The 27,874-nt window shown below is 38.5% G+C and overlaps 2 protein-coding genes across 2 annotated transcripts in view; one reads left to right on the top strand and one right to left on the bottom strand.

Annotated features, from left to right (window-relative positions):
* Positions 1-447: 447 nt before the first annotated feature.
* On the top strand, positions 448-5,063 carry LOC120422450 (uncharacterized). Its single transcript, XM_052707392.1, has 4 exons — positions 448-566; positions 626-721; positions 772-1,093; positions 4,594-5,063. The coding sequence occupies exons 1-4, from the start codon at positions 534-536 to the stop codon at positions 5,061-5,063; spliced, it is 921 nt and encodes a 306-aa protein (XP_052563352.1). The 5' UTR covers positions 448-533.
* A 1,525-nt stretch (positions 5,064-6,588) lies between these two features.
* The window catches only part of LOC120422461 (transcription factor SOX-10), a 39,741-nt gene continuing 18,455 nt past the window's right edge, over positions 6,589-27,874 (bottom strand). Inside the window, exons 2-3 of the mRNA XM_039585904.2 lie at positions 21,081-21,227; positions 6,589-8,314 (exon numbers count right to left, since the gene is read on the bottom strand). Of these exons, the coding sequence (XP_039441838.1) occupies positions 7,015-8,314; positions 21,081-21,227 (1,447 nt within the window). The 3' untranslated portion in view covers positions 6,589-7,014. The remainder of the gene's footprint in view (positions 8,315-21,080; positions 21,228-27,874) is intronic.

Raw genomic sequence — 27,874 nt, 5'->3', positions numbered from 1 at the left:
GCTGAGAGCTTTCATAACTAAAAATAAAAATATTAATTTGCTGGTAGCGTAACTGAGCCAAAATTTTGTCAAGTTATTAATTGTTTGCTTTGCTTTTTCAAAATAACAAAATTTTGGAAATATGGTTAAACGATATGTTTGTTTATTTCATGTTAATTCGCCGTAACATTTAAATCAACAGCTTGCTACAATAAAAGATTTTCTTCTTTTTATTCTAATATTGGCATCAAACATCGTTGACATCCAACTACAAGGGTTCTTAGAACGAAGAGAGACAGAGCATGTTTAGTCTGGCCGCGAAACAGATGCTCGCCGAAAAGTGACTTATCATAAAGTAAATGTTAGCATAAAGATTTTTTCGGCTGCGGCCAGAACCAAAGTGTTGAGGGATGCCCAGTCAATTATTTCGGTTATTTTTAGCAGTTTTTTTTTCGCGTCTCACTCGTCCAAGCGCTGGACTAGTATTGGCGTTTGGCGCGCATTGCCCTCGACCGCATATCTTCAGTGTTCTGGAGAAATTCAAGCTGTGCACAATGGTGAAAGATCGGCTGCCAGAGCTGAGAGAGGTAATTGGATATTTGCAAGTGGAATTCCCAGAATTTCAATTTATTTTGCGATTTTTTAGAAATGCTTGCTAACCGATGGAGAGTTTGAATTGGATCAAAAATATGAGAAGACTACGTTGCTCAATCAGAAACAAATTATTTCTGATTTGAATTATGTGAGTTGATCGTTTGAAACACCAGTAAAAACAACTAACTTTTCAAACAGTTTGGAGAAATTTTCAGCCTCATCAACGACCTCAGGAGAAACATCCGCGAAATTGAGACCCAAATCAACGGTCACGAATCGTTCAAAGATGACGCAAAAATGGCGGAGAATGCGAATCTCTGCTTCCGGATATTCTCGGCCGTTAAGGGACTGCAGGCGGAAATGGATAAGCAGGCGGGAAGTCCTGAAGTGGACGAGCTCGTGAGGGAAGTGCGTCGCGTGCAGTTTGAAGGTGTTCAGAGTGCCTACATCGAGGCGTATTGGGAGTACGATGAGATCGTGCGGAGGTACGAGGAGGAGGTGAAGGCGAAAGTGGCGAGCAGTGAGTAAAATTATGTTATTTGGAGGATTTTAAATTTTAGTATATTTTTTACAATATGCTGCAAAAGCAGGTTATGCAATTACAATTTTCTTTCTCTAAATAAACACGGTTGTAAAATAATTAAGGCAACATTTATAAATTCTAGGCTCAATTTTAAATATGTTCGTAAAAAAAAAAACAAAATAATTTAAACATGATACAGTCCAGCAGGGTTGTTAAAATATCAAAATATCAGCTCTCAGCAACTACAATTATCCCGCCTGAATATTCATGCCTCAAATACAACTGCTCTTCTCTCCTCATTGAAACTCTCAGCGCCGAACATAGCCGAACACGTTTTTGTGTTTGCACACTCGCGATTGACATTTTCATTTTCTCTCTCATTCCCGCTTCCACGATCATGCTACCGCAACAGCATTTAACCACAAAAGCCGCCACAAAACCAATTTCGCAAACGCAATTTAACGGGACGTCATGCGTGGTCGGCTCCTAATCGCCATCTCGCGTTCTCTTTTTGCCGTTTTCGGAGAGATTGAGAGACTCAGCGGTGAGAGCGCATAGTCGAGGAAAAGGGGAGGAGTGATAGAGAGAGAATGCTATCGCTGGGAATCACGTGATCACGTGAAGAGATCTCACAAGCTATAGTGACGGCCGCTATACTCTCGGATATTTTTGGTGCAGAGATAATCAATTGATAGCTTTTCTATCACTCATTTGCAACACTGCAGTCCAGACTCGATTATCCGAAGTTTCAACAGTCGAATCATGACAATTTTTTTTGTATTATTTTATTTTCTTACTTACATTACTAACATTAAATTCGAGTTCTGTGACATCTTTTTAGTTAGATTTGAATAGTTGATTGCCAGTTTTTTTTCTTCAATATTTGATTACCGCCATTTTGGCCGCCATCCCGCCATCTTGGACTTAAAAATTTTAAATTTCTTCAGCGTAGTTTAGGGGTCATACCTAAGCTTGACAATCAAACATAAGACAGCAAAAAAAAATTTTTTTTTCGTGATTCGATTATCCGAAGTGAAATTTTTCCGAGGCCTTCGGATAATCGAGTCTGGACTGTATTTTTAAATTTTGGACAATCGAGCCGTGTTGTTAAACTGACTTTTTTTAATCGTTGCCATGTGTCACCAAAATTGTTTGATAAAATGCTACAAAAAAAAAAAAATAACCCGCCAAATTATCAGTTTAATCTGGTTTAATAATATTACTTAGATATCTTCCAAGAGTTGTTGCAATATATGCAAATGAACTTTCGCCTTCTAGAAAATTTATTGATAAGGCAATTAAAGGAACTTGTGTCACAGTTTCATATCAAAATCCACGCCTTCTAGGATTAACCTACCAATGCATCAAATATGTACGAGACATTACACCGAATGAGGAAAAAGGACAGAAAACGAAACGAATTACATTAGCAACTAAAAAATTAAAACAATTTTGTAGAAATAGTTTGGAATGTTTTGACATTGTTCCAAAAAATTGGAATACAACCAACAAAATACAAATCAAATTCCAGAACTTTAAAAAAGAAATGTACATTTTTTTGAAATGTTGATCATATTCGTTTTTAGTTTTAAAACATGATATTTTAATGAATTTTATATTTTTTTTGTAACAAAAGCAGTTCTTGAAAAAAAGATTATTTTAAATAAATGTCTCAAAATTTTTAAGAAGAAAAAAAAAATGTTTTGGGAACATTTTGGGTTTGATGATTAGGCATGTGATTATGTCAATGTGTTGAAGGTTTTGAAAAATATGTTATTTTCTCGGATCAACTGTTGCCATGTTTATAACTAATATCCATTACTTTTTATGTCAACATATGTTTGCAATAATTTTTGTTAACTCACAGATTATTTTTAAACACTCTTAGTTGCGACTTGCTATTGTTTATATCTAAAAATGCGGGAAAAAACACTAAAAATTCCAAAAATTAACAGGAAAATTATGAAAAACATCAAATATGCAAAAGATAATTAATCGTCCTTAATAATGGTGGTTTTCAACAAATTATGAAATATTTTAATAGTTAATTCACTATTAGTTTTATGGTCCAAGTGTTATTGAAACACAATTAAAAAATCTCTTTAGATTTATAAGCTTATTCAGTATAAAAAGTTATTAAGCAAATTTTTTTTTATTCATGCTACAAAATTGGTTTTTTTTAGCTTTAAAAGTTGATATAGGGGGAGAGGGGGTAATATGCACCCCCTAAGCGAAAACTGTGATTTCTCAACCATTACAGCATTACTGTGGAAGAATTTTGTTCGATGATCTAAAACAACTATTATTCTTCATCATCCATGTGAAAAAAGTCTTAAAAAACCTCAAAATTGTTCGAAAATATCAAATTTCTAAAAACATTTTTGATTCATTTCAAACAATCATGCGGGGCAATATGCACCGCAACATTGGGGCAAAATGCACCGGGTATTAGCAGTTTTCACTAGTCACCACTAGATGACACCGCGGTTTTTACAAAAGAGCTTCACAGCGGTGCATTTTGCCCCGACCACGCTTTTTGCAGAAAAATTAATTAAAAATGCATTTTTGATGTTTTTGGACTCATCTATCTACAGAATAATGAAGATTATGACAAAAACTATATACCTCAACACTTACAATATCAATAAATGCTTTTTATATTGTCCAAAAATCATAATGAAAGTTCAATGAAAATGAAACATTTTAAAGTTTTGCAAATAACTCAAGCTGTTTTTTTACTACGATGCTCAAATTTTTCCAGCATTGTTTAGCAATGTTAAGCTTCCAATTTCTATGATTTTTTCCCCGGAAAATTCTTCTAAATACCGAGAAAAGCAGGGGGTGCATTTTGCCCCGGGGGTGCATATTACCCCCTCTCCCCCTAAAGTTAAAAAATCATCAATTCATTTTCGCATGAAAGTCCGAAAGCAAATCTGCTCAAAAATTCTGTGTAACTGAAAAGTGATGAAAATTCACATGGGACATTTATTTGGGCAGGGGAAGAGCAGTTGTTTGAAAAGTAATTAGTTTCTGAACAGGACCGTAATTATCTATCAGCACTACCGAACATATAGGTTTCATCGAAATTAGTAGTGTTTCCCTTATCAAAGCCACCGAAAAGATAGAACACCAAGGTCCAAGGTATTTCTTCAGCGAACCACCCTGCGAGGCAGAACTATCCATCATAGATAACATGATGGCGTAAATCTCGTTTCATGAAGGAAGGAATAATTTTAAATTACATTTTGAAGCCCTTAGGTGCTCTTGAGACCACTGTCCTTCTTTAGACTGTTGTCTCAATTCGCCCAGATGAAAGTACTTTATCCAAATTTATCTTCATAATTGAGCTTAATTGACAAAATATCAAGTTGTTGTTAAATTGAAAGTTAATGTGAATTCAAATGATTATTTGAAATAAATATGAGATTTTTTTGAAAAAAAGCTTTTGCTTAAAACTTTTAGACTCTTCTTAAATGTATTTTTTATATAAATTTCAGAAACAGTCTCCTTAGAAGTCATAAACGAACAACCCACCGAAGCTCAGCAAGACGACGCACAACATGACGACCAGCATGGCGAGCCCACCCAGCTTCAAGTCCAACTCCCCTCAGACGACTCCATCGAACAGGTGGAGCAAGTTCTGGACCAACTGGTCGATCGAAGCCAAGAGCTTGCCGCACTCGAGGAGTCCCTGCTAACCATGAGGAACCTATTCGTTTTGTTCTCCACACTGATTATGGAGCACGGAAGCATCCTAAATCTGGCGGAGGGAAATGTCCAAGTGGCCTCGGAACACGTGGCCGCTGCCGTGGTGGAACTGAAGGAGGCCCGGAAGTATTACCGGAGGACGAACAGTTGCCGATGTTGGTGCATTGACATGATGACGATTTTGATGGCGATCCTAGGGCTGTTGACGGCCATCTTGTGCTGGATGATTGTGAAGAAGTTCCTATTAAAGTTTAATTGAGTTGCAAAATAAACGGATTCTTAGAATTTAAGGAAAATAAGCACTATATTATAAATCTAATCTATCTAATCTAATCTAACACAAACGCAGCCAGTCTGATGGAAGCATGCTGGAAAGTCTTGTGATTAGATTACGCCCCAAGTACTTTTCTTGTCAATATTAACACTCAAACGCTCGGGTATGCATCTGGCCCCTAATTTTTTTCTCAAAAATCTCATAACTTTTGGTAGAATTGACCAATTTGGATGCTTCCGGTTAAAAAAGATCCAGATTTGTCTGTATTTTCAACTGTCAGATGGGGGACAAATATGGTCCTTTTTTACCGGAGAAATTCAGGATTCCGTTGGGGTACCTCGGCCATCCTACTTGGGGTTTTGGTCAATAGAACAAAAAACATTTCACAGAACAATGCCGGAAATGATGCTAAACTTCAAGGCATCATCCTGCTTAGATACATGACATGGTCAAACCCTTCGGGCACCGGAACAGGTTCCAACCGGAAACGTTTCACTGAGCCGATGTCGATTGGTGCCCAAATGGAACCGGCGCCGGTGCCCCGTAGGACTTAACCATGTATTTTGTTGTTGCTGGATGATGTATTGTACGATCAGTTCCTAGCTGGACTCGGTCACTGGAAACGACCGGCGACTCAGTGACCGACGAAATAGGCGGCGGGCCAGATGCGGGCATAAAAATGTCAAAATCTCTTCCCCCCTCACTTCGTCTCACCATCCAGCTGCAGCTTTGTTGACAAACAAACGGAGCACGCGGTCGCATGATGGCGGCATCGAGCCAGAATTAGGGGTGATCATGTGATTAAAAATGAAAGTTTTGTCAAGAAAAATAATATTTTTCCGACCGAATAAAAACATTGCGTGCATGTTCAAACAATTATTCCTGATGTCGGAGAAGTGATAAAAAAGCAAATTTTTTCTATAAATTGATTTTTTTCACTCCAACTGGGAACCCCTAGGTTTATCCACGACCGTTTCCAATGACCGTGAGAAGATGCCAGAAAATCCAGCTACGAGCTAAATCCACAATATGTATGAAGCATGAAAAATGTTTATACCCGTATTTCATATTTTGAAAATTTGGGTAATTTGTTAAAATTGCAGTATTTAAAAAAAAAACTAAAATAAAGTGAAAAAGCATGCAAAATTTCAACTTCAAATAAAGAAAATTTGAGTATTTTCGAAAAAATACGGTATTTTGTGAACAATTTTGAGTATATGTTTATACTTTGAAACTTTCTATTTTTTCAAGAAATATATTCTTAGTGAAAGCATTGAAAATTTAACATGATGTGGCTGAATTAATCGATTTTAGAAAGATTTTAAAAATGAGTTATCATCCGGTATAAGCGATAGAATTATAGAAATAACGATAGCGAATTCGATTGATTATCGTTATTGTCCCGAAAGATTCGTCAAATATTAAGAATGTTCCAGAATTTGTAACACTGCTTGAACCAGCCACAGTTTTGTTAAATCCATCATCAGACAATTCAGCCCAAAAGAAACAATCCAATTTTAACAATCATGTATTTTATTGACAATTCAAATATTTTACACCCTTAGAATCTTAAATCTAAACGTTATTCTAATTCCAATGCATATAAAAAAAATTGAGAGATTTTATTCATGCATTACTGTTAAACGTAGGTCAATTTGGATTTTAATAACATATCTTTAAGATCAAGTTTATCTAAATAATTATTCAAATTTAAAGTTAGAAATGTTACTTATGGTTAGATTTTTTTTTTTCATTTCATAGCAATTGAGCGATTGAAAACTAATCTAAACTTGCTTCACATTGTTTTTTTCAGATTCTTTAAAAAAATTGAGAAAACTTTAGATTTTTATAACTAAAAATAAAATTCTTATTATAAGTAGAAAAATATATTTAACAAAACTAATTCACCTACAACTTATCAACTAACCCCTCGCCACTACGAACTCCCCCCGTACCCTCCCGCCGCATTCCACCCACCATAATACGACGACGACGAAGTCGTCGCTGACGCCCCCGCCGCCGTCAAGTGATGATGATGATGATGGTGCGACGCCAACGCCGGGTGCAGATGATGGTGATGGTGGAGATGCGAGTGGTGCTGCGGCGATGACGCCGCCGCCGTCGAGGTCGAAGCAACCTGGTGCTGCTGGTGCCCTTCGTAGTACAAGCCCATCGGGGTGGGGTCGACGAGTTGTTGTTGCGTTTCCATGGAGCTTGGTGACGTTGCCGGATGGTGATGGTAGGGGGCTTCCGGGAGTTGTGCGTGGTGCTTTTTGTGGGAGGCCTGGCTGTCCAGGTACTGCTCGATGTCGACCTGGTCCTGGTCGAGGGGGGAGATTAGGTAGCTTTGGGTTGGGAGTGGGGTGATGGTGGCGAAGTCTGGGGGGAGGTTCGGGGAGGAGCAGAGGGTTGGTTGGAGGGGGGCGGTGGAGAGGTAGCTTCCGGGGTCGTGGGATTGTGGGTGGAGTTGGTTGGGGAAGGTTCGGTAGAAGTCTTTGTTGGAGGATTGGGTTGTGGTGAAGGCGGACGAGGTCGTGGTGAGTGGACTCGGGGAGTAGGACCACTGGTCCGGGCGGTGGTAATCGAGGGCTGCTCCGTTGTTGACGTAGTCGTTACGGCTGGTGAAGTATCCGCCGACCGGGGAATCGTTGCTCGAGAGCCGGGAATGTGGCGAGAAGGACTTGACGTTGGCCAGGCCGGTGTACGGCGTGGTCGGCGGAGTCAACGGTTGACCCTCCGTCGAGGAATGCATCGACACGGCGCTGGGACTCTGCGGACTGCACGGGGACTCCATCTCGCAGGACATGACCCCGTAGTACCGATTCATCAGCTCAGCGCTTCCAACCTTTACGCTGTAACTCGTCGGATATTGCTCCACGGAGGAGGTCGACGAGCTGGGCGTCAACAGGTCACTAGTCTTCACGACCTGCGGCGTCCCGTACGACTCGTAACCCCCCGATATCCCCGTAACAACCCCCGCCGCCGCCGTCACCGACTTCCCCTTGGCCTTCGCCTTCTTGGCACGTGGCTTGGGCGGGGCCGCCGGCGGGGGCGGACTCCCCCCCGCGGCGGACTCCTCGCAGTCCTCGTCGCAGCAGTGTTTGCCGTGTTTGCCAAACTTTTTGGACTTTTTCCGCCGCGGCTGGTACTTGTAGTCCGGGTGCTGGCTCTTGTGCGTCATGCGCAGCTTCTCCGCCTGTTCGATAAATGGGAGCTTGTCTTCGGCGGCGAGGTTTCTGGAAAGAAAAAAAACGAGTTTGAGCAAGTGTTGTTTGGACAGCCTGGGCGGGGGCAGTTTTGACGATCTTGAGCGGATATTGGGCGCCACGTAGTGGCGTTTTGAAAGTTCCCACGAGAAAAAAAAACAAAACTAGAAAATTCCCCCTTTTTAAAACTCGTCAAAACGCTTATCTTAAGAAAATTTTATGTAACGGAACTTCCTGCGCGAAAGCGCTTTTTAGGGGTGAACACGTGTGTAAATAAGACGCGTTTGCGTTGAAGGGGGGTCGCGAACGCGACCCGAGAGTCCTTTGTGTAACGTTATGCATAGTTTAAATATGAGCCCCCTCCAACCTCCACCCCTTTGGTTACTGCTGATAAGAGATAAGATATGGAAATTCGTGATGGAATCAATGTCGTCGGGGTGGGGTTTGTTTGATTGTTTATGTTTGCATTGGCACATTTAAATAATCTGATATTTAATGTTATCATACATCATATGATCGAGAAAATTCTAAGGGGGAGACCCGCTGGCTGGCAGCGACTTCGTGGAGTATTCGTTTTTAAACTGAAATTAAGGGGGAAATTATTGACAAAGGTGCTACTTCAGGAAAAAAAGGGCAGACAAATCGTGAGAATACATTCAGTAATTGGAAAATAATTGACAATTCACACCGCAGTTGCACCGACCCTTCTTCGATTTGCGTGAAACTTTGTTCTTAGGGTTAATTTTCGATATCTCGTGACGGAGGGGCGATACGACCCCTTTCTTTTTTGAAAATTCGAAAAAAGACGCGATCTTCAACAATCTGCAGCCTGAAATGGTGGTGATTTGGAATTTAGATTCCAACTAAAAAATTTTTGGACAGTCATTAGAAGGGAACTTCAATATACTTTTCAAATCTGCAATAACCCAGAAGAGTAATTTTTGCTATTCCGCTGTGAAACTGTCAACTTTTTCTGTCCTTCTCGAGAAAAGAAACGGCCTACTTTTCCCTACCAAAAATAACAAAAATTAATACCTTTCAATACCAGTGCTGAAAAGTTCTACTTTTCAACACTAGTATCGAAAAGTAACATTTTTCACTTGATTTTTTTAACACTCGTCGTATTTATCCAACTCGGTAAACCTCGTTGGATAAACGCACGATTCGTGCTGAAAAAATCTTCTTTTTGCAACTTCAGGCACAAACTACTATTTCTCACCAGAACAAAAAAAAACTTTTCAAAATTTCGCGTTTTTCTTGTAACTTTGCAGGGTTATTTTTAGAGTGAAAAAAATGTATGAGTAAACATAAGAAGGTTGCTCCTCGAATTACCGCGATTTTCAGAAATTTTTCTTTTAAAAAAGTTTGTCATTATCGATCATGTCCGTTCAAGGTCACCGCGATAGACACGAAACAAAGAGAAACGCATAACGTAACTTTTTCAAAACTTTGTTATTTGAATAATCGCGATAACTCGTGATGATTACAAAGAAACCCTTCATATTTTTTTTTGTTTTGAAATTGTATACAATTTTGTAAAACATTGTAACACTCAAAAAATAATCCAGCACAGTTTTAAAACACGAAATTTCTGAAGTCGTTTTAAATGAGGAATCTGATTTATTACATATATTAGAAAAGAACATAACTCGGGTGAGTTTTCAAAAAGCCGTAAGAGCCACCGTGACCTCCGACACTAATTCTCGTTTTGCTCCAAATTTAAACAATATTTCATTTGTTTTAAGTTTAGATGAACAATCTCAAGCATTTTTGAAAATGTTTTTTCGTAAGTACTCCGATTACCGGTGCAAAAAGGGCTATGTTTACCAATGGCACTTACGTCTTTTTGAAAACTAATCCGAGATTAAATTTCCCTTCTAATGAAAAAATCCCAAAAAAAAGAACAATTAAGTATCAAAAAAGGCTTTTTTTAAATTTTAGGTGCGCCTTCAATCAGGCGTCTTATTTTTCATAAAAGTTCACTTGACACTAACTTTCCTAATCATCACCATTTTGGGCTGCAAATTAATGAAAAACTCGAATTTTCAAAGATGAAAGGGCTTATACTGTCCTCCCATCACAAGATATTTTTAAAAATGGACCTGGGATTCGTGATCAGGGACCAACATTCTTTAGGACAAGGTATCACGCAAATCGAAGAATGGTCGGGGAAACTTTTTCCGATGTTGGTAGAGAGTGACCCAATATTATTTTTTACACAGGTATGTCGTTGTAAATTTAGAGTCAAATCTTGTCAGTAACATTTAATTTCGTAATTTTAGAATCAAGAGTAATCTTTTGAAAGGGCCTTAATACAGTACTGTATAAATTAAAAAAAAATTGGTAAAAGTTTAATTTTTTTTTAATTCAAAAAAATCGATCCAAAAGCTTTCGAGAAAAGTATCGCGAATTGAAAATGTGGTTTGGTTGAGCATTCATAATTGAAAATGACACTGAGAAAACAAATTTTTCACAAAATTTAAGCTTTGAAAGGCTGTTGTCTCTGCAACCAGTAGTTCTATCAACAAAGTCAAAAATGGCAATTAGTAGGAACTTTTCCCTTTGATTCCTTTTAGTCTGGTTTTTAAAATTTAGATTGATAATATTTTAGATTATTCAAAAATGTTATATCTTTGGTGCCACATTAGATGCCTTATTTATTCCCCTATTAATATCGAAAATTGAAAAAATACATATTTTGGATGTTCAACTTTAAGTAATAAAAAGTCAAATAAAAAAACAGGTTTTTTTTCTTCCGTGTGCCTATTTATGTCTAAAATGTCCTAATGATAATTTACAACTTGGTCAAAGACACCAAATTAGAGCGTCCAATTTCCCGGTGTTATAAAATTCCCGGGAAACGGGAAATTTGAAATGTATCGAAAATTATTATGATCCTGCTTCCGAATTATATTTTACATCAAAATTGTATAGAATAGCAACTTTAATGGTCAAAACGAGTGTGAGGATCAATCAATGGGTTTGCCTCATTGTAAAAAATCATACAACTTTAAGAAAATATATAAATTTTCTAATTGTAAATGCTGTCTTTCAAACAATACCAAATCAAAAATGGTCATCAGTATTTTTAGTTGAGATTCATTATTTTTTAATCAATGTGTTTGAGCAGTGTTTTAAATGAATCCATGCTCCACAACCATAAAATTTCTGTTAAATTTAGGTCTGAGAATATGTTTAAAAATAACATTGACACATAAATTATAAAAGAAAAAATATCAAAAAAGTAGTGTCATTGAATTTACCTTAGAAATCTAACTTCTTGCGCATTTTTTTTTCAAAAATGGGAGTAATTTCTCGAATACTGTTAAACAAGTTCTTTTTATGTTAGATTATATTAGAATACTATTAAACATGCTCTACTTGCAAAACCCTCTTTTAAACATTCAATCTTCATCCAATTTGGTCACGGTAAACAAAAACTTAAAAAAATCTAAATTTTGATGAAGGCCGCAAGGAGTTGATGTCTTATTTTCAAATGATATCACAACATTTTTTTGTTTAAAAAGGTTATCAAAAATACTAGGGGAAATATACCCATTTTAATCACTCTAAGTCGTTCGACCAACTATCATCACTTTTGCCGTTTTCCGCTATTAAATCAATATTTTTAGATGTATCAGCAATGGAGAGCTGCTTGCTCACTTTTATTTGTGCTATTTATTACTTTGGAACAGTCAAAAACACTTTATGAACGCTGTAATTCATGATCAAAGTGCTGATAGGCCGATAATAGAAATACACAGAAAAAAAGTAGTTGAATTTTGGAATGTTGAAAATTTGGTAGGTTGAATATTACCTCTTTTTTTGAGTAATATTACATATAAATGTGTAAAAATGTGAACCTGATGAGTATTCATCAAAAACTGATGAAAATTTATCATTTTCTGGGGTAAAATTAATCATTTTTTTTGCCACAAAATCTGTCACCATTTCCTGATGAATATTACCATCATTTTTTTTTCTGTGTACAAAAATGGGCAGTACAGGATTAAACCGAGAAACTGTGTAACCAAAATGTATCATATTAGAGTGTAAAAACGATAAAGTTGAATGGTGTCAGCAATATCTTCCTGTTGAATGAAAATTTCCTGAATGACACTTGTTTGCTCAGCATAAATTAAGTCCAAGTCAACTTATAGCTGCCCTTACTTTTCCACTTTCCAGCAGCAGCAATGTGCACCAAGAAGTGTACCACACCATAAACATCAAACAACATTACCAAGGGCAAACTGACTGCATCAACTTCCCGTCCAACTGCAGCAGCAGCGCGATGCTTGCCGGATGTTGGACATTAAAAGAAGAGCAACAACAGCAGCATCATCTTATCTAATTTCCCATGCTGCACTGCTTACAATCTTGCAACTGCTGGCCGCCTTTCGGGCTTTCATGTCACACAATCGGAACCATTGTCCGAGCTGGCCGTTGCAAGGGAGATGCAGTTGTTGCCAAAAAAAAAAATCTTTCGTCGCGACACACAGATTAGGCTGTGTGTTTGGCAATGTTGTTGGCCGCGGTTGTTGACAGAAACTTGTAAATTTGGCTGGAACTGTTTGGGTACGCTTTGAGGGGGGACCATCCCGGACCAGATAATCACGTCGTCAAGTTCAGGAGCGGAACCTTGATTTATGCTGGAGGCCACCCATTTTGGGAACGGTGACTGATGGTTAACTTCAAGAAAAAAAAACCGGCAACAAATTAGTATGATTAGACGTTTGCGGAGAGTGTCGATTAGAACAGTCAAAAAATAGTTCAGAAAAGAAAAAAATAGATCATTCTGCGGGCAATATTCAATGATTTTTTTTGTGCGTTGTTTAACATGCCAAACTGGATCGAACAAAATCCTTGAAAAAATAGCTAAAAAAATAAATGTATCTCAAGGCGTTTTTGATCCAGTTTTCCATGCCAAAATATCTTACAGAAAAAAATCCGGTGAATATTGCTCGGAAACTGCAGTCAAATTTTCCCTTTTCTCAAAATATGCATATAAACACGTTTTGTGCTAACTTTTTTTTACAGCTCAATAACTCGCCATACCGAAACCAAATAATATTGATGATTTTTTTCCGACAGAGATTCGGCAGCAAGTTTGTAATTATTTTGTTAAGGATTTCCCATTAAATTTCTCGATTTTTCACGAAACCCAAGCATTTTCTAAACTATTCAGCTCTAATTTTTTGAAAATGAATTGGAAAAAAATAAAGTTAAAGAACATTATTTTTGGGCAACAGAAATTATTATACTATGGAATGAACAAAATAAAAACTATTGCGCGTATTCCCCCAAAAGATACGCGGCAAATCTGCCACGGAACGACGCACCGCACTTTCGGCAAATGCGCGCTATCAAATCCCATACTGCACGTTTTGTTTTTGTTGATCTTCTACGAATCGCTTTTCATTGTTACACTAAAAGTGCAGAAAATTGCTGGCAACAATGTAAACGACACATTCTGAAATGCAGCGCACGTGTACCTTTGAGAGAAACGGACAATATTATTTTTGAATTACTTTAAACATGTAATATCACTTAAAAAAGTAATAAATTGAGACAACGGCTAATACCATACAAATTCACTAAGCTTTAACAAAATTTCATAATGTTGAGCAATTTATAAAAAAAATATTTCAAATGCCTTAAAAAAAATAAAATTATACGAAATTATGCTTTTCCTTGATGATTTTTTTTTAAATGAGCAACTCTCTACGAAATCGGCCGATTTCGACCATTTTTATTTTTTGTATTTTTTGATTTGGCTCAAACTTTGTGGGGGCCTTCCCTATGACCAAATAAACTATTTTGCCAAATAAACCAAATAAACTGAATTTTTAAATCGAGACTAACATTTTAAAAGGGTCAAACATTGAATATTACGCCCATTTAAAAGGATAGTCTTGATATTAAAAATTTCAAAAGATTTTTTTCGAAAAGATCGGAAAAATTCACGAAAGTTTCATGTATTAACATTGAAAATCGGACCAATAGTTACTGAGATATCGACATTAGAAAATGGTGGGTTGTTTTGGTGAGACTTAGAAAACTTCAATTTTCGTGTTTCTTTTTCTTAAAGCGGCTCTATCTCAGCAACCCGAGGTCCAATCTTCAATGTCTCTTAGACAATTTTATAGCAAATTTTCTGAACTTTAAAAAAAAAATATTTTTAGAAATGGTCACTCATGGTCACTATTTTTAAAAACTGAAAAAACTGCAAATATTTCGCTAAAATCAAACTTTCGGTGGCTATATCTTGAAAACGGAGCCCTTTATCAAAAAATCTGTAAAGTACTTTTCGATTTGCATGAAACTTTGATTTTTTTCCAAAAATCACTATTTTTTCAAAAAATCATAACTCGGCGGCAGATTTTTTGACCATGTTTCTCTATGGCTCAAAAGTTGCGGATTTTAGTCCCCTAAAACATATCAAAAAATCTCGAAAATCAAAAAATACGTATTTTGGGAAATTGAGTTTTAGTGAAAAAAAGTTGATTAAAAATCTGCAAATTTTTTTTCCGTGTACCTATTTTTTTCTCAAAAGTCCTCAACAATACCTACAACTTTGCCGAAGACACCAAATTGATCAGAAAAATTCACTCAAAAGTTACAGCTGTTTGAATATTTACATACCATTTCTGTATGGACAGCTGCCAAAATTGTATGGAGACTTGTATGGGTGAACCAAAAATGACGCAAAATAGCTTATTTGGTCATAGGGAAGGCCCCCACAAAGTTTGAGCCAAATCAAAAAATACAAATAAAATCTATTTCCGGTTTTGGTAGAGAATTGCTCAAATGCGAAAAATTCAACATTTAATTTGTTTTGTTAACAAAAAGGAATATTTACAAAAAAAAAAACTTTAAGTTACTAATTTCGGAAAGAATTGCTCTAACGTCATGATTCGAATTCCCGGACGCTTCGAAACCCGGACACCTCATCTTGTTTTATCAATTATTTGGATATAAGTTCGCATAATAATTCGATGCCTCTGTGCTCTCTTATGATAACTAGATAGAAAAACCAGCAAGCTAAGTACAAGAGAGCACAGATGCATCGAATTGTCAAAACTGTATTACTTCATGAGTTCTAACATTAACTTTCATTTAAATTTTTTTTGAACGCTGTAGTCAATGCCAAAACAATAAAAATATTTCCTTGACGTCTGTAGTACCGGGAAAGCAAAGCAGACAATTAATGTTCTGATTTCCTTAAATTCTAGCAAAATTTTATACAAAATATGGATTGTTTTGATGTTAACAGCTTATTTGAGACCTAAAGAATGCCATTCACTAAAATGTCCGTCCAAATTTGTGCGATTTAGAAGAAAAAACGAGTGTCCGGAATTCGAATCAGCTTCTATCAGTGTCCGGGATTTGAAGCACAACAAGTCATTTTAATTTTGTAATTCTGATTAATTCAAATTCAAATTCGGTTTTATTGGTGAATAATCAGATACAATAAGTTCTTTTGAGGTACAAAACAGAGTTTTGGAGTTCCTTTCAGCTGTGTGTAACATCATAATCCATTTTGGAACAGTTATTGCTAGTTAATAGAGGTGTTGCCAAGAGTAAGAAAAATAAAGAAAAAAAAACTTACTAAAATTGCAAGGGAAAGGGGATAGAAATAGAGAAAGCTTAAAACAAGATCACAATTTTTTATCCTTTATAGATGTGCTTAATCATCAGCTCCCCGAGGGCCAGAAATTGCTCCGCCTTGTTACGGCAGCTCCGAAACCGCGTCATCATCTCCCCCGCGAGAGCAAAGAACTCCGGCAGGGTGAAGAGATCTTCCCCGGTGACTCCTTGCTGGGTCGCATCGCCGCTACCGGCAGCGACCACGCTTGCAAACGACCGCCCCCATCCAGGAGGGAACGCTGGGTTGTCCGCTGGAACCGTACGCTGGCCAGCTGCAGGAACGGCTGCGCTCGTACTTCGCTGAGGAGGATGGGACGCTGCTGCTTTCTTCTTCCTCTTTTCCTGCTCCTCGAGGTAGGACTTTCGCGCGACGCATCCGCGGTAATTACCGGTATGGTTACCGCCGCAGTTCGCGCACTTTACGCGCGGCTTGGTTTGTTCTGCGTTTTCCCCCAAGTCCGCCTTTCGTGGCAGTGCGCACACCTCCGAGAGGTGTGACTCACCGCACTTCACGCAGCGGGCTGGAGGTTGCAGTTCCGCGAGCCGTGGCCGAATTTCTGGCAACGGTGGCATTGCGCTGCGTCCGTCGGATTTTTGGAGTAAAACCGCCAGTTTACCCAAAAACCGTCCAACGCCTTAGTCCGCCGCAGGTCTTGAATTTTGACGGTGCCGCGGTCGAAGTACAACAGGTACAGTGTGTGTGTACCCGTGACGGTTGTCTTCCGCGAGAGGACTTTTATGTCTCGCGGCGTTATTCCGACACCCGAGAGGTGCTCCTTGAGGACGGAGATCGGGCGGTCTTGATACCCCTGCAAGACGACCTTAACAGCGGTCTTCTGCACGGGGTCGAATGTATAGAACTTGAAGTTTTTACGCTTCAATTTCTCCACAACCAGGTCGAAGTTCTTTTGGTCAAACGTGAACACTTGCACTGACGATTTACCTATTTTGAGGCAGTACACGAGGCCTTCCAGCTGCTCGTCAACATCGTCCGCCAACGTGTCCAAAACGAAAATTGGTGGTGGTCGTCGTTCCTTCGGAGTAATTACTTTTTTTGGCGAAATCACTTTCTTCCGTGCACAACCATCGTCGTCGTCGTCGTCGGTACACACAAAATCAGAATAACCCTTAAAAGGGTACTTTCTATCCTTTTTTCAACTTTACCCGTCGTCACCCTTTTGAAAGGGTACGAGGGCGAAACCCTTCAAAAGGGTACTGGCTCAATACCCTTTAAAAGGATACTGGTCTTGGAGCGGCGCGCTCACTAGCGACATCTATGGGTCATAAAAAATGTTTGATACAGTAGCGCCATCTCTTGGTTATTCTTTTATACTGATTTAAGCAGAAGTTTCGTCTCAAAAATAGTTTCAATTATAATTTATTTCGAAAATGTTTCCAAAACTATCACGAGCCACTCTAGATGTTCATCAGCAGGAATAGGTTTCTGACCACCGACAGCTATCCGGTAACGAAACGTCCATGCCAGAATGATTTCCGTGCTGCTTTGTAGTTCTGCTCCGAGCTGCACCTGGGACAGGTTCGCTTGTCTGCTCCGGGTTGTCATTTGTGCGCGCTTTTTTGCGGGAAAGAAAATAAACAGAAAATTGAAGTTTTTAAAAATATTGATATTCTAGAACTTACATTGCAGTCGTTTCCCGGTACCATGTCCAGCACTTTTATTGTTAGTCCGCTTTAGGCAGCATCCTTCGACGAAGACTTAACTGTTGCTGTTCCTTAGAACTGCCGTTGCGGATGGTGCCAATCTGCTGACGAATGCGGCAAAGCAGATGGCGGGATTGAAGCTGGAGGTGTTTCGCAGCGCCGGGAACATTCTAGTCCAGGGTAGGCTGCTCTGCCGGATAGAGCACTGCTTGAACTCGTTGGTTGTGCATTTCGAGAGTTGTTCGTCCGGGTCGAAGATGATAGACGAAGAAACCGTCGGAAACAGCCGGTCCAGCGGGATGGAAGCAGTCGGCTCAATAAACTCCGACGTGATGCTGTCAGCGTTTTGTTCGTCGTTGATGAGTTTGGTTCTGGTTCTGGCGAACTTAGTCCGGAACAGTTCCGGCAAACTGAAAAAGTTTACACGCGATGACACGAACAAGATCTGACAAGTTCAAAACAAAAGCTAGTTCCGATTTTTAAACGCAGGGCGGCGCAGTCATCGCTTGCAGTAAAGAAAGTACCCTTTTGAAAGGGTAAAGCCAGCGAAGTGATTTCAAAGGGTGGTTTTCACCCTTTGAAAAGGGTAATCTGTACCCTTTTGCAAAGGGTAGAGCTCGGTTACCGTTTAAAAGGATACTTTAAACCCTTTCAACCGGTAACTTTAGTTTTGAGTGTAGTGCTACCGTCGGTGTTGTTGTTGTTGCTTTCCTCGTCACTCAGTCTCGCGAACTTGTTACTGGTGGGAATGTTGGCGGATGTTGAAGCGCCATCGGTCGACGGATTGCCGGAAGTAGCTGAACGGAGCCTTATAGGGCTGCGGCCCTGGACACGGTAATTAGGGTGTAAAACTTGGGGTCAAATCCTTTGGCGCACACACTCCCCGGCGCGATGGCGGTCGACGCGGCGTTGGTTTGTTTACCTTTTTGCACACGGCCGGTAGACGAACTTCGCGGGTTTTTCGAGGCCGCACTCGAACTGCCACGGCCACGGCCGGCCCTTGGCATGCTGTTGGAGCAAACTCGCGGCTAATCACGGTAAATTACGGCGAAAAATTTCGAAAAAACGATGGAGCACTGAGCACTTGACTGCTGCTTGCACTCGTGCGTACACGGAGTAATTCTGATTAAAAATGGTTAGAAAAGACATATTTTGCATGCATTCTCTTGAAATCGACTGTTACATGATTTTTTGCCAGCTATAACAAAAATGATATGCTACCAAGTGTCCGGATTTCGAATCATGACGTTAGATCAGCGATTCTCAACCTTCTTGTAGGCAAGTACCACCTGCCATGTAAATCAAGTAGGCCTGCTACCCTAGAGACCCTAAATAGAGAGAATGGCCAGACTTTGCTAAATCAATCTGGCAATGTATGTTTTGTGCTTGCCAACACTGCCAAGTTTTGCTGGGCGTAAAGGCGAATGCTCGTTTGGATACGTCAAACTTGCGTCTATTTGGGTACGTCAAATTCACATCGACCTGTCTCCCTATTTGGGGTCCCTACGGTACCCCCGTACACAGCAAAAAATCCGATGGTAAAATCGCATGCAAAAGCATGCACATCACCTTCGTCAAAATAAACACTTTATATTTCACACTGCATGTACAATTTTTGCAAACACAAAAAAAAGTTGCATCCGACGGGATTCAAACCCAGCACCAATAGTAAGGACTGGCGCCTTAGCCCACTCGGCCATCAGACCGATGAAAAACTGTAAGGATAATCGCATATATGAGCTTGTCATTTCGGTCAAGTAGGTTTCCCATACTAATGGGCTACATATTTCAGGGTGTAAAATCGCATAAAATTACATAAAAAAATGCAATATTTATTTTACACCCAGGCCTTTTACACGCAGCTGGATTACTATTTTTTTTTAGCTGTGTAGAGAATTGCTGCTCAAAATTAAATTAACAAAATGAAAATTTTTATTTTTTAATTGTTAAAATACAAAAAAAAAACTTGACCCTTTTTTGTTTGAGGTTCAGATTATAAATCTTATTCCACCCCTAAAACGCAAATCGCTGCCAACATATAACTCATAATTATAAGCTTACAGTTCTCGACATTTTTTTGATTAGGTCCTATAAACATATGAAAGACAATAGCTTATAGGACCTTTTCAAAAAAAAACTCTGGAGTTCAATCTCATCCGACTCTCAACGCTCCAATTACCGACGCCATAACTCACCTCCGTCGACTTGGGTTGGGTCCACCTCCATTTTTTTTGTTTTTTTTTTTTGCATCTCCTTTTACTCTCACAAGAGGAGGTGCTGCGGCTTTACAGTATTTAAAAATGTGGTGCATGCACATTTGATGAGTAATTAGCCTTGTATTGCATTCAATTTAAGATGCAAAATTAATGGCCCACGACCACCTCGTCAGAATTCGATTTGCCGATTCGAGTTCAAGCCCAGCGCTATCTTGGACAAGAGAGGAAAAAAAATTGCAAGTATAGGGTAATGGTACCAATATTGGGACTTTTTATGATTTTTTTAAATTGATTTCAAACAAATTTCAATTATTTTTGTTGAATAATGGCGATTGAAGCAATATTTAAACAGGGATGTTCACCCTATGCTACTGGTCATTTGGAGGAAGCAGCCATCACCATCGACTAGCAATTAGCCGGAACTTGCTGTCAGCTGATTGTGGAGCAGCTTAGTCGTTTTTTTGTGACGCGTGATTTGCTACTGGTTTAGCACCAGTTTTTGTTGTGATAACAAAATTTTGATTTATTGAAATTCACGTGAATTTTGATTCTTCAATTGCATCCTACCAATTTATGCAACAATAATTCTACGAATTAAACTGATAAGCCCTGATGAAAAAATGGGCTCGAATTATGCTCCCCAGAGACAACACCCTGGATCCTCTAACCTTCTAAACATTGCAAGCTTCCGCTGCTAACATCTGCTTCTGTTTACACAACTGCTACGATACACATAGTCTAATCTATGGGTTGTGCGAAAAAAAGGAAGAAGAGCAAAAAGTTTTTAAATGGAGCACGCGTCGTCCAGGGAGTTTGTTTACATTGGTCAGTTTTGCAGAAAAAATGTTTGTGGGGCAATGGCCAGCAACAAGCTTGCTTTTGCAGATAGTTGTTATGTTTGCAAAGATTTTTAATGTCTTCTTTTTGTTGCCTTCTTTAGAACTGCAAGGGAAACAAGATTTTTATAACAAAAATTTAGATCAGCATAGCTTTATAAGCATTGTTTTGCAAATTGCGTGAAAATTATTTTGGGCAGATCAAAATTAATGTTACTTAACAAAGATCTACATTTTACGTGGATGTCGGCCCTACAGCTGGTAAACATTTCTATTTTTTACCGGGTTGCAAGCAACTGTCACAACTTCAACTCAACTCAAATTCGCCGACTGCAATGCGACGCGTCCAAAGTAAGCATGTATTGGTGACGCGCGTTGCGCTCAGCGCGCACACGCCATTTCACTTATGTATTAGTGTTAAGGAACTCTACTCACTTCCACATCTTGCCCAAATCCTTGCTGATCTCGGAGTTTTGCAGCTTGGGCTCCTGTTTGGACATTTCACGGCGGGCGGCCTGGGCCCAGACCATGAACGCGTTCATCGGCCGTTTGATGTGATTTTTCTTCTTATCTGTCGGCGATCTGGAAGTAAACAAATGGCTAATAAGTAAATTTGCATCTGTGTGTGTATGTTTATGAGTGGGATCCGCGCTTAATTAGTCGTTCTGGATGGAGTAAACTAAAAGAGAGTGAAGCAAAAAAAAACTTGTAATTAAGATCTCCTTAGGAGCAAGATATCGTTGACGAGAGCGCGCAAAAAATATTAAATATCAAATAAATCCGCTTGCCTCCGGCAAGCAGTCACATTCCGCGAACCGTATTGGATGTCTTGTCGCCATTTGGGGCCATTTGGTACCCCTTCAAGCGAGAGACCTCCTTCGCCGGCAGCAGATCATATGTTTTCCATTACCCAGAGACCCGGAGGCCTGTCCGTGTGCGAATAGTTCTGGGTTAGACGCGACCCGGCTGTTTAATCTCAACGTGGTCCAAGCAGGCTTAGTATCTTGACCTAAGCATCTGGCATAACTCAGCAGTCCACGGATTCGAGTGGTTGTTTGTTTATGTTTGTGTGTGTTAGGAAAATTGCGCTATGATGGATCCGTCAGCTGTCAGACTACAAATGGCAGAATTTATGCGAAAAAAAAAAAACATTCAAAATTTAATTACAGCAAACCTCCTATAATTTGACGTCTTGATGTTCAGCGCATCACCAAACGAAATCAAAACAAATGTGCCACCCCCCTCGAAAATGACAGCTGACCAGGGTTTGTTTACATCTGAAACTTGCGCCCAGTGGACCACAAATCCGTAGCGTATTATTTTTAAAACCCAAAAAAACACGCACGCAAAACTAAATTCGCACTTTCACTCATTAAAACGTTAAAATTGGTGCAAAGGTGTCGAAGCTGCTGCAAGCTGTATTTTTAGTCGCGCAAAATAATTAGCAAACTAAACGCAACAATTTTGAAGGCGTCATCATTAGGTGAGTGTGTGCGTGGAAATCCGTCAGAACTGGCAAAGAAAAGTGCACTAATTAAGTGCCGAGAGCGGCGCAATGCTTCGATTGCGATCGCAAACATTTAATTCGCAGTGAACTGAATCGAAGCCAAACCTCGCGCTGGGTTTTGTGGTCCCGCGGTGACGCGATGGTCGTTGGTGCACGTGTTCGCAGGACAGTGTTGCCAACTAGGAGATTTTTGATTGCAGGCATGATTCAGCTTTTTTTTGCTGAATAATGGTTGAAGTAGTTTTCCAGGAAAATGAAATCATTTGGAACTTCTGGCGCCCATCAATTTTAATGTGATTTGTGAATTACCCCACAATACCTCGTAAAAGTCATAAGAAAACAAAAACGTTAGTAAATCCACCTGAAGGTGGTTGTTGCCTTTCTCATAATAGGGTCCTAAACTGCCCCTGATCGCATGAATGTCCCATATGCATTTTCATCGATTTCGAGTTATTGATGCAGTTTGGTTTAAAATGGTGTGCTCTTTCGAAAGAGCCTATAACATCCAGTACTTTGTTCTAGATATCAGGAGGAAATCCAGTTTTTTCGCGAAAATTTAACACGTAGCCTTATGTATGGGACAAACTTCAAATGCGTTTTTCTCAACTTGCAGTTATTGCATATGGGACATTTATGCGAACATGGGCAGTAAAGCCCTATGTAAATTTTAAAAACCTTTTCTGATCTTTTTTTTTGTTTTTAGGCAAAAAAATAAATTGACAGGACAACATTTTTTCGAAGGAAAAACCATGTTCCCCTTGAAACGAGTTGTCAAGTAGAACCTTTTCTGTCAAGAAGGGCCACGAAGTAAAATCCTTTGCAGTCGTACAAAGGGTCATTGTACTCAGAAAAATATGCTCTAACGTTGTGAACAATAAAATCACAAATTTAGGCTTAATTTTGAGACCCAATTGGGTACTAAAGCCCTATGTCAATTTTTATGTACAACGGTAAAAATCACGATCAAAACCATTTCTGATTACTTTTTTTTCATTTTAATGCAAAAAAAAATTATAACAAGACAACATTTTTTCGATGGATCAACTATGGTCCCCTTGGAACGAGCTGTCAAGTAGGAACTTTTCTGTCAAGAAGGACCACGAGGTTAATTTTTCAAAATTGATTTAAAAATCCATTTTAAACTGTTTGTGGTCGTTCAAAGGGTCATTATACTCAGAAAAATAAGCTTTATCGCTGTAAACAATATTATCAGCAATCTAAGCTTCATTTTAGGACCCAATTATGTGATTCATACACTCAAACCGTTTGACACCAACTGTTGTCAAACGAACGGGTCACTTTTTAGTTTTTCACCCCTTTTTTTAGTTTGATTTGATAGTGTGCGTGAGCACCGTGTAAAAAGTGACAGTTTGTCACTTTGTAGTTTGACTTTGTCAAACCAACCACACTAAAAAGTGTAAAACGACAAAGTGACTTACTAAATACCGGGGGGAGTGTATTGATATCATTTGGCAGTGTTGCCAGAATGAAAAGGACTTTAATAAAAAATTGTAGAGTTTTTTTTGAAAAAAGTCCTATTATCTATGGGGTTTTATAGGTTTATGTCCATAGATTTTTTTTTGATGGTCCCTAAGTTTAATTTTTTTGACATGTTTTAGGGGACTAGGGGAAATATACCATTTCTCAGCCTATTTGTATTACCACTCTGCACTTTGATCATGGATTACAGCTTTCATAAAGTGTTTTTGACTGTTCCAAAGTAACAAATAGCTCAAATAATAGTGAGCAAGCAACTCTCCATTGTTGATGTATATGAAAATGTTGATTTAATAGCGGAATACTGCAAAAGTAATGAGAATCGGTCGAACGGCTTAGACTGATTTAAATGGGTATATTTCCCCTAAAAAAGACATATTTTGAGCCACGTGATGGTGCAAAATTTTGTTTAGAAGATATCAAGAGTTACTGCCCATATTCGCATAAATGTCCCATATGCAAAAACAGCAACAGTAAAATAACTCAAAAGTGATGAAAATCCACATGGGACATTTATGCGATCAAGGGCAGTATAGAACCTTCAAAAAAAAAACTCTAGATATGATTTTTTAAATAGCTTTTTTTAATATTAAAAATCTGGGCAAATATTTGAAAACATTTTTTTAAGCAAAATCGTATTTGCAACCAAAAGTAATTTACAATTGTTTTGATTAAATGTGCCGTTTTCAAGTTAAAACTTAATTTTGGAATAAATTTTCATTTTTTAGAATTTCTTCGGTTCAAAACATTATTTAAAAAAGTTAAGCTCCTCTGAAAAATTATTCATGAAAAGCTGGGAAAATTGCCTACAATGTTTTGTCTGGAATTTTGAAAATCGGGCCATTAGTTTCTGAGATACAGCCTCACCATTGAAAAGATCAGAAAATTTCGCAAGAGTTTCAGTTTTTTACAATGAAAACCGATAAAATTATAAAGTACTTCTCGATTGAAAATTCAATTTTGCTTTAAAAAATGATCTTTAATTTTTGTTTGTCAAGAATACCGGTATTTTCTAAAAACACTGTTTTTGATTCAAAAAATTCATATCTGGGTAATTCTTCGCCAACTCACACGAAATCAGAAAAAGTTGCCACAACCACTCTTCGTGTAAACCCCTTATGTTTGCAGATCTAAATTTTTGTAATTGTCTCCTTTACAAGCCTGTAGAATATTTTTACGCTCTAAATAACCCTACAAAGTTTTAAAAAACACGAAATTTTAAAATGAAAAAATACTCTTTTGTGTTATTGTAAATTCCAAAAGTACATTAAATTTCCCCTTGAGTGACGTAAAATGGCACAATTATTAAAACTATTTTTGTATTTTTTTATGTAAAATACGTTTTTTTGGAATTTTTAGTACGCTATCAAATCAGGGATCCAATTTTACATAAAAGTCCCATTGACACCAAATTTCGAAATCATCACCATTTTAGGCTGCAAATTATTGTAAAACATGTATTTTTTCGAATGTTCGAAAATGCAAGGGGTCGTACCGCCCCTCCGTCACGAGATATAAAGAAAGGCTTACAAGATGTCTTCTAGTCCCTTGAAACATATCATAAAATTTCGAAAATAGAAAAATACAAACATATTTAGGGAATTTCATTGTTAGTTTAAAAAGTTAAAAAAGGATTTTTTTCCATGTACCTTTTTTTCTGAAAAGTCCCAATCATAACCTACAACTTTGCCGAAGACACCAAATCAATAAGAAATGACACATATTCACTTACTCATTTTGTATGGAAAAACTTATTTACACATTCACGTAATTTACGCATGAGCATCATCTGGGGTGAATCGGGAAACATTTAGTGCATTGAGACAACAGTAGTTTGTCCAATTTTCTTGGTAATTCCTGGAAAAAAATATATTTTCCGTTTCCCGGGGAATATATAAATTTCCCGGGAATTTCCAAAATTCAAGCGGAAGTATAATTTTTTAAACTTTTTTATATTTTTTTTAATATACAAAAAAAATAGTGAAAGTACTTAATTTTATTATATTAAATTCGATTTACTGTTCTTATTGAACTTATCAGTTTGTCTGCAAACTTCATGTCAAGAATTTCTGATGATATTAATTTCTGAAGCATTCACAACTGGGAATCGATCTGGTTCATTTGCGGGGCAACACAAATTACGATATTATGGAATAAAAACAATAAACTATAATAGTTTTGGTAAAATTTCAGGGCCTCGCCTCGAAACGTCATACAGAAACAACAGCGGCAAACCGAAGATTCGCGTGACGTTTTGGAATTTTGACAGTCTGGAACGCATGAATTACCCCATTATCAGTTTCCCGCACGGGTGAAATGGAAATTGTTGCACATGGCTGAAGTTGGAAATTTTTCAAAATATCTTAATTTATGCTAAATTTCATAATTTAAACAACAATCTAAAGCAAACTGGTAAGATAAACTAAAGGCACGATGATTTGTTGCGTAATCTTGCTTAGAATTGCGATGAAAGCGGTTTAAATTGAAAAAAAATATATTTTTTCTGTTCTAGAATTTAACTTAATTTTGTTTATTATGTATGACTTTAAAATTAGTACACAACGATTATAGAAAATTTAACAAAAAAAGATTGGTTTGGTTCGTCCACAAACAATCTCATGTTGGTAAACAAACGACGCCATATTGCCAATGTTGTTCGGTAGCTTATATCAGGCCTTCGCCGGGGCCCTGTAAAATTTAAACGAAAATGTTTGTTTTATCATTTGAGGAAATCAGCGAGCTAGGCAAAAATGTTAAACGCTAGCCGACTTTCATCTACGTCACAGTGACAGCTCATTGTTTGCATCAGGACTCCTGACGAGAAGTTCGTCATTTTTGGGTTAAATTATTTTTTTCACCTGGATTAGAAAGCTTTATTCCAGATTACTTTTTCAAAACAACCAATGCGCCATTGGGTTTCCTATGTACTTTTGAAAAAGTAAGCGAGTATTGATGTCAATTTCCCACGTTCCTATTTTATCAGTTCCTGTCATCAACGCTCTCAATTTCCGCACCAGACACCTCCGAATTCGGAGACCTCAAAGAAGCCTGCAACCCAATACCGGTGACATCTCTATATTTGTTCCGATTTGCATCTGAATTACGCAATTTACTGTTGTTTACCGGGGCGTCGGCCTGTTTGTCTTTGGATGCTGATGCCGCCGGCATCACCCGAAAAAAAAAACTTGACATCCCCGATGTAAACAAAACCCAACCACAACAATACACGCTCCGAATCAATACCGTCAATTCTGTTGCGGGCCGTGAACAGAATGTCAAACTCCTCGTGGCATGCTTTGACGTTATGTGTGTCTTGGTGGGGCGCTTCTGTTTGGAGAATCTTCCCGAAAAAAAAGTGGTTCACGGCGGCGGCGACTTCACCTTAATGTTGCCAGCACGTCCGAACTTATGAATGAATGGAGCATCTTTTATTTTTCCGATCTTCTCATTTTTATGCAAATGATGCTTGCCATTCATTGAAGGGTGTAGTGTCTGCGGCACTTGGTCAAACAAGTTCAGGTGGGGCCGCGTGTGACCGGTTGGCCAGGCCGGAATCTAACGGAACGGAAGTTGACGGCGAGTTCTTAGAAAGAAATATACAAACAGAAACGGGGAAGCTGCGTTGGCGGATGTAGCCAAATTACCTACAAATTGCCGTCATTTTTTTCGTGGAAGTGATAAGAAGTTGAGCAGGGTGACTGCTTTTTTTTTGAGAATAACATTGAATTTTGACAGTTCGGGAGTCGGAGGTCACGTTACCTTAATGAAGAGTGACATTGAACCAGCACATTATGTAAACATGGATTCACAAACTATAAAAACTGCCAAAAATGACATTTCACAACAAGCAGACACCATGCAAGAGCGAGTTCGTCGCCTGAATTCACCGAATCTTTATTTGCTTAGGATGCAGGCAGGTGCCTGTGCGGTCACGCCGGATAACTTCACCCTAATTAGGGACGAAACCGCGGCATCACCTCAGTTGTAACGACATCGTCACAACCACCACTATGGGAATGGTAAATATTGACAGAATTGTGCGTTAATTGCAGCTTGACTTTTCTCTGCGCGGCGGCGGCGCTCTTCTCAAATCAACTTTGAACCTTAAATGTTTAGAGAGAAATAACAAAAAAGGCAAAACTCTAAACATTCCTCCAAAGGTTACCTCTAATCAATTCCCGAACCGCCGCACAAATCGAGCCGCCCGTAGTACCAACATTTCAAT

This window comes from Culex pipiens, chromosome 1 (assembly GCF_016801865.2).
Source record: "Culex pipiens pallens isolate TS chromosome 1, TS_CPP_V2, whole genome shotgun sequence".
Taxonomy (NCBI): Eukaryota; Metazoa; Arthropoda; class Insecta; order Diptera; family Culicidae; genus Culex; species Culex pipiens.
The sequence above is the reverse complement of the archived record's forward strand: the minus strand, read 5'-3'. Positions and strand labels throughout refer to the sequence as shown.